Below are 7,771 nucleotides of genomic sequence, written 5' to 3' on the forward strand. Positions count from 1 at the left end.
ACTATGCGGACCAGATTATGCAACTATGTGGTCATGTATGTGCCAACTAGGACTACTATGTATGCAACGACAACTACTGATGATGCAGCTCCAAAAAACTGGGTTTGAAAAAAATTGCACCATGCAGTACTAAAGTTGCACAAAGCAGTACTGAAGTTGCACAATACAGCGCCAAAGTTGGCATCAAAAGAATTTCGTCGAAACATATCCATGCGGGATCTAGTTTCGAAGATCTCGTCGCGATGAATCCAACGGTGAAGACGGATCTGAATTCCGACGTGTGGTTTAAAAGATACGACTTTTTAAAAATTGAAGTGGCCAAAATAAATGTGCGTGAATCTGTTTCCAGGACTAGTCCGTACACATTTAATGCTAACAAAAACATTCACTAGCTGACAAAAAAAGACACACATGTATGTAACCAGCCCGGCCGCCCGTTCCTACGAAAAAGTGGGCGTGCACTTTTAAGATTTCAGGAACAATAAACTGTACTGATGCCCTCTTCACTCCGTTCACTACTGATTTCCTCCCACCAAACACACTGTCACGGTAAAATGTGGCTCCTGACAAGCGAACGGAAATGCAACTCTTGACCAAAGAAGCTCGGCCCCGGGGCGGGCTCGGGCCGCCTGGGCCCGCGCCAAATCCTCCTCTGCCTCGCTATCGCCGCACGTAATCAATCCTCTCTGCTCCTTCCCGCTCGTCTCGGCTAGCGGGCGTGCCTCGTTCCCCTGTCCACCACAGATTCCACACCCCCGCCATAGCACGCGATGCCGCAGCTGAGCCTGAGCACCAACGTGCCGGTGGACGCCGTCGCCGCCGCCGACATCCTCCGGGACTGCTCCAGGGCGCTCGCCAGGATCATCGGCAAGCCAGAATCCGTAACCCCCACCTCCTAAACCCCTCCCTTCCCCGGCGCGCGCTCCGTCTGTTCGACGGAATGCCTTCCCGGCACAGAGTGTGTTGCTATGCTGACCCGCTGCCCTTTGTGGCGCAGTACGTGACGGTGTCGATCGACGGGTCGGTGCCGACGTCGTTCGCGGGGAGCGAGGAGCCCGCGGCGTACGGGGAGATCATGTCCATCGGGGGCCTCGGCCCCGGCGTCAACGGCAAGCTCAGCGCCGCCCTCGCCGACATCCTCGAGGCCAAGCTCTCCGTCAGCGCCAGCAGGTTCTACGTCAAGTTCGAAGATGTCCAGGTGCGCACGCACATTGACCCTCCTCCGCACCCCCCACCCCAGAACTACTCGCGCCGCCACACGGTCTTTCTTTCCATCGGGAGTAAATCTGTACTGAAGTTGACAACAAGAAATGTACCGTGTTTTTTCTCTGTGTGTGTGTTGTGATGTGCCTCGTTTTGGCGCTGCAGGGGTACAACGTGGGCTTCAACGGAACCACGTTCTAAGACAAATCCATCAGAAGAAAGATGTTGGCGACAGTAGTGAACCAGTCCCATACCATGCCCCACTGTGTACCATCTGCATCTTGGATTTCCGTCAGTTAATATTTCTCACATATCTGAAGTACTGGTACTGTGATTTTAAGTCAACCCAATGCAAGTTCTGCTTTTGTTTGCTTATTTGTTCAGTCACATAGAAACACAAAGTGAAAACGATCCAACCACTCCAGTTGAGGGCTTGAGAGTTCAGAATTCTTCGGATGAGTTCTTTCCCAGGGGAACAGGAGTAATAACTTTGACCACCATGGCATCAGCACATTCAGTGTGTACATCAGGTCATCAGCATATGGTGGTACGGCATTGCAGATTACAGGGGGCTTCAGAGTTTATACATTTTAAGCCAAACAGAAAATACCATACAAACTGCAATTTCCTAGCTCTTGAAGAAACAAGACAATTTTGAAGGTAGAAGCAAAACAAGGTCACTTGAAAGTTTAGACCTCCATACATAGAGCAGCTTCTAAAATTACAACTTACAACCATGGGGAGAAGAGAAGATTACAACTTACACGAGCTTCTTCATAACCCAATTCGTAATAAACTGAATTCCGCTTCTACAACACAATAGTCCATATACATAGAGCAGTGTCTAAGATTACAAACTTACAATCAAGGAAAGAAAAAGATTACAACTTACACAAGCTTCTTCATAACCGAATTCCGCTTCTACAACACAGCAGTCCATATATACTACCAAGTACTGACCCACAGCTAGAGAAATCCATACGCCGTTTATTGTGCACATATTTACATAAACAGGTCACTCGACGGCATTGCGATAATTGCATTAAAGCTTTATACCAAGAACGAACATGTGAAGACCCTGGTGTGGCACACTGCTCTCACATGTTCATTCCTGCTTGTCACATATTCACCATCCTGGCGGCCTCGGGGTGGTACTGGAGCATCTCCTGCCACAACATTTCTCGGATCATATCTGTGCCAATGTTTTCATCTATGTCGAGATCGATGGGCACCTGCGCAGGAGGGTTTGCGCTGGGATCATACAGCGGGGACATGTAGGGGTGCTCCAGAGCCTGGGTGACACTGATCCTTTTGGAAGGGTCAAAGACAAGCATCTTCTGCAACAGGTCAATGGCAAGAGGGTGCGCTTGCGGGTACATGCTACTGAGGGGAATCCCTGGGGTGTATGGAAGGGATTTAATGTAGTTGCGCGCTTTCGGGTTGTCAATGAACGCGAGGTCAGCCTCGCTCATGGTGCCAAGAACATTGACTATGAGCTTAAGCTGATTAAGGCACTCGGTTCCTGGAAAGATCGGCTTGCGGCCAAGTAGCTCAGCAAAGATGCAGCCAACAGACCAGACATCTATGGAGGTGCCATAGTTGTCGCAGCAGAGCAGCAGCTCGGGAGCTCTGTACCAGCGGGTGACAACGTATTCAGTCATAAACTGACCTTTAGTGTTATTTGTGCGAGCCAGACCAAAGTCACAGATCTTCAGGTCACAGTTTGCATTGACCAGAAGGTTCCCAGGCTTCAGGTCTCTATGGAGTATCCCTGCTGAATGAAGGTACTTCAGTCCTCGGAGCAGCTACAGTCAAGAAAAAAAAGGTGTTATTGACAAATATGGGAGAAAAAGGATCAGAAGAATGTGAGAAAGTGACATGGTAACAAACAAGACTAATTCATAAGACAAGCATCTAAGAATCAGTCCAATACAAGATGCTCAAGTTCAATTTGTATATAGCTATCCTGAAATAATTCACAGAGGCTTAAGTTACAGGTTCATGCAAATACCATGTGCAGATCTGCTGTGTATTAGGTTGCTTTTAAGAAATGCACTTCCAAGGGGAGCAGCTATAGAAGCTCCTGCTAGAAATATTCAAACTGGCATGCGCTTCTTCCATAAATTAGCATATCATTCTTTGGCAACTCAACTAGTTGAAACTCAACAACTTTAGATAGATCATGCACTTAATGCAAATTAGTATGAACGATAAAAAGAACATTATCTTGCCATACACTCGAGGTGTGAACAGATTATTATGGTAGAATGGTGAGAACAAATGAAGGACTACATGGAATTCAAAGGTAAGAATGAAAAACAGAGCCGGCGCATACCTGAAAAAGGAAATACTGACAGTGGTCATTGGACAGCGGCTGAGACGACTTGACAATCTGATGCAGATCCGTGTCCATGAGCTCGGAGACCAAGTAGACATCCTTGAAGCTCCTCCTATGTATCGGCATCATTATATCCTTCAAGGCAATGACATTCTCATGGCGCAGGTGCCGAAGGAGCTTCAGCTCGCGCAGCGTCCTCAGCGCATCCACGCGGTTGTCAAAGACGTTGTTTATCTTCTTGATGGCGACCTTCTCGTTGGTCTCCTGGTTGATCGAGGAGCAAACTATCCCGTAGGCTCCTCTTCCGATGGGCTTGATCGGCACGTACTTGGTGTCGATCTCGAACATGGTCTGCCACATGGTGTAGTAGTGCTTCCCGTGGTTTCCCATGCCGTTCGGTGGATCCACCATCATCGCCATTTTCTACGGGGAAAAAGGAAACATAGAGTTAGCTGTCTATTAATTGAGAACAATGGAAGGATAATAACAAGGACGAAGTTTACTAGTTTAGGGTGCCAATTTAATTTTGCCAAGTCTTATGAGCTTGACTTTTTAGCCCCGTGGTAGTAACAGTCTCTGTTTCCACCCCACACACAATTCATCATAACCATGGCGCGAGCGATGCGCTTAAGCCTTCATCCATTTTAATTTTGCCAAGTCTTATGAGCTTGACCTTTACCAGCAGCATGTATTTGCACCCCCGCACAATTTTTATCCTCAACCTAACACCAGTGCCTGTCTAACACTGTTTGTTTGACTGACCCAGTCCCAGTGGTGTGTTTTGAATCAGAGCCACCCTCTCTCCCCCCACAACCCCAGCTAGCGCAGCACAATCCATGGCTGGGCGCTGCAATCCGCCGCCGAATCGGACCGAATCGGCCGCATTTCGACGCAACTCGTCCCGGCTGCCCCTGACACGAGCATCCTAGCGGCGGCCGGCACCGGAAGCGACCCAATTCGGCTCCGCTGCGCCTCACGAAAGCAGTACGAGGAAAGGAAAGGAAAGGAAAGAAAATGGGGGCGGGGAGAAGCTCCCCGTCCCGTGCGCGGGCGGATTGTCCACTCACCTCAGGACGCGGCGGCAGCAGCAGCGTCGGCGGCGGATCTGGAGAAGCAGAGCACGTCCGGGGGCGGGGGAGGCAGGGGATGGGGATGGGGAGCGCACGCGGAGACGGAGGCGGAGGCAAAGGCAGGGAGCGACCGAGCATGAGGCTCTCTGTCTATTTTTTATTTCGGGGAAGGGAGGGAGGGAGGGAGGAAGGAAGGAACGTACGTACGTACGCACGCACGCGCGTAGCTCCACGGACTTGGACTCGGGGGAGTGGTGGTGGGGCTGCGATGAGGAAGATGGCGATGGGTGCCGCTGGCGCTCAGGTACAGCGAAGGGGCGGGCAGCTAGCGAGATGGAACACGCGGCAGGCTGAGGAAGACGATGAGGAAGGCCCCCTGTGGCCGCCCCATATATACCCGCCGCCCCGCCCACATGGCCGGCCTCGGGACACATGGCCACTGCCGCTCCTCGGGACGAGGCGGCCCTGCTTCGTCACCATCCTTCCGGTCCGGGTAAGCCGCCCACCGGCTTTCCGGCGACGCCTCGCACGTGCGCGCCTGAGTAGCGTGCGGCGCTGGAGCGGCGACGGCTGGTGACCCGTCGGAGGCGCGTGGCCGGCGTCGGGCGGGGCCACGAGGGCTCGCTGGGCTCGGACGGTAGAGTGAAATGTGGGTCGTTTTTCCGATCCGTGCGGCGGTTGGGTTGCTTCTCCGGCGCGCGCGTCTTTCCTCCCCGCGTTGACCCGGCAGGCGCGTACGGTACGGAGGAGGAGTGACGCCGAGGCTACCATGGCGGCAGGGTTTCGCCGCGTGATGCGGGTTCGGCGAGTTTATCGCCCGAGGTATTTGGGGGGCGTATCCATGATGATCACTCAGTGGTTACGCCTACGCATTCGGCTGCCCGATTATATATACTTTATTCTTTGATCATCTTGGGTTATCCTCCAACTTCGGGTCACCGCGAGCGGTTACGCCTTGCGAGGTCAGCTGCCTAATTCTGTTTGAACAACATTTTGAGTCCTAACATTTTGAATAACGTTTTTTAGCCTTTGGGTTTCGTGCTTACATAAACTTTCCATATATGGTCTATTCATATCGAATATCACGTCAATACAAAGAAACCCGAAGTGATCTATTTTCGTAGACCACCTAGCGATGACTACAAACAATTGAGCAAGCCGAATGTGTGCTAGTGTCATCGCCCCTCCCTCATAGGAGTCGGACAAGCCTTATTGTGATAGACAGTAAAAAAAATCGTGCTATGACCCAGAGGACCAGCGTACCAGACAAAAACCGTCGCCGATGACAAGAAGCGTAGATGGAAGGGATCCTACCTATAGACACATGAATGCAGACGAACAAAGAACGAGTCCAAACAGATCCACCAAAGACAAACACCGACCTAATACCGCAAGATCTATAGAAGACACACCTTCCCACGCCATCTGACAATGTGAGACACATAGTTGGGATGGAGGCTAGGCGAGGAGAACCTTATTTCATCTTCAGGGAGCTGGCGCCGCCCTAAACAAACAAAAATACCTAAAAACGAAGCACTAGTTCTCCCGTTGGCAATTGGTCGGGATCTAACATGCCTCGATGACCCTAAGGCGACATGAGATGAGACAGATTGGCGATGATGCTAGCGGCGGGTGGAGAAACCATAGCCGCCTAGGGGTCGCTCATGGGAGGAGAAAAAAAAATTGTAGCGTGCCTTCTTAACTCTTTTTAGATGTACAGATTAACTAGGCAACAGCAAATACTCTGATTCTTTGCAATGGGGAGGGGGGAGGGGGTCAATGTGCATGTATGTACCCTTTTTTCTATGGCATGAGACTATCCTAAAAGATCAATACATGGGGGGTGGGGGTATTTGGTGAAGTCATACGGCGATGGTACACTTAATACAACTATAGTTTGCAAAATGATTTGCCACACCATTTTGTTCTTGACGAAGTTTCTACGGAATAAACTCTCTATGGACCATCAATGCCTTGATCTCTGTAACAAGGTGGCTATATACCCAGAGATAAAATCCATCACCTGATAGTAACACATCAAGAGCCTCCAGAGAATATGATTGGACAATGATTGGAAGATTAGTACTATGTTGGGCAGCGAGTGCCATCCCCCTGCATGATCCTTGTAGCTCCACTTCCAAGGCATCATTACAACTGAAAACCAGAGAGTATAACGAAGCTGTCGTGCTTCCTCAAAATCATGCCCTCCGCTGTCGTACAATCCGCAGACCCATTAACGAAATTTCTACGTGGTCCACCGGCGTTGACGGCCACCTAGCAGCTGGCGTCAGTGTTTTCTTTGCCGGGATTAACCGCATCTTCCACTTCAACAACTCGTCCGTGTTATACCTTCGTGAATTACTAATGGACTTGAAGTAACTATCTAAGAACTCAACAATAACTTTGCGCCGTTTTTTGGCTCTATCTGAACTTTTTTTGCACATGTTTTTGTTAACAAGTGTGCTTGCCAATTTTCATGCGAAACAGAATGGCGGTGCTTCGTAGGTGAAAAACCAAAAATAAGTGTAACATTTGAAGGTAACATTTGTCGTTCATTTTTTTTACACAGATCAAAATACTTCAGTTTTTCTCCTAAAAATTTGCAAGTAGCATTTTGGTGTACAATGGGCACATCTATTTTTTTTTAAAAAAAAATTGACATTTGCAAAAAGCATTTTTGGTGGGCTGGAGCATATGCTTTGAAGGGCCAAATTGAATTCCCGGTGCTGGGTATCTCTTTATCATGCTGCCAAATACGCCAAATAAGCGTAATCAGCATGTCATGAGTGGTATCTGAACAGCCCAACAAAACATTCAATATCCGTTGCTTTCCATTTCCTATTAAAAGATCATTAGGAGGTAATGGCCAAAACGACTCACCTGGTACTCACGCATTATTGAGGACTAGACTCGGTGCGTAATCAAGATTAAAAATCCTAGTACTCATACCTAAAAGGTCGTATGCATCTCTAGTTGTTGCAGAGGCCGGAGCCGTTCGCTCCTGACCCCCGTCTCACCCCCGCTCGGGCGACACGGGTGGTACTCCAACCCTAGCCGCCGCCTGGGCCGACCCCCTCCCTCCCTTCCTCCCGTCGCCGGCCTGTGCCCGGTGGACGACGAGGGTGGCGGGGGTTCTCCTCCCTCCCGGGACTCAAGGGTG

At 50.0% G+C, this 7,771-nt stretch overlaps 2 protein-coding genes across 2 annotated transcripts; one reads left to right on the forward strand and one right to left on the reverse strand.

Annotated features, from left to right (window-relative positions):
- The first annotated feature begins 670 nt into the window (after positions 1-670).
- On the forward strand, positions 671-1,578 carry LOC119334254 (macrophage migration inhibitory factor homolog). The gene is made up of 3 exons (XM_037606855.1): positions 671-881; positions 998-1,198; positions 1,369-1,578. The coding sequence occupies exons 1-3, from the start codon at positions 771-773 to the stop codon at positions 1,402-1,404; spliced, it is 348 nt and encodes a 115-aa protein (XP_037462752.1). The 5' UTR covers positions 671-770; the 3' UTR covers positions 1,405-1,578.
- A 260-nt stretch (positions 1,579-1,838) lies between these two features.
- On the reverse strand, positions 1,839-4,931 carry LOC119334253 (mitogen-activated protein kinase 4). The gene is made up of 3 exons (XM_037606854.1): positions 4,609-4,931; positions 3,539-3,964; positions 1,839-3,008 (listed from the first exon to the last, which is right to left on the reverse strand). Exons 1-3 carry the CDS (start codon positions 4,747-4,749, stop codon positions 2,322-2,324), a joined length of 1,254 nt encoding a protein of 417 aa, XP_037462751.1. The 5' UTR covers positions 4,750-4,931; the 3' UTR covers positions 1,839-2,321.
- Positions 4,932-7,771: the final 2,840 nt, after the last annotated feature.

The sequence above is a fragment of the Triticum dicoccoides genome, chromosome 7A (genome assembly GCF_002162155.2).
Source record: "Triticum dicoccoides isolate Atlit2015 ecotype Zavitan chromosome 7A, WEW_v2.0, whole genome shotgun sequence".
NCBI lineage: Eukaryota > Viridiplantae > Streptophyta > Magnoliopsida > Poales > Poaceae > Triticum > Triticum dicoccoides.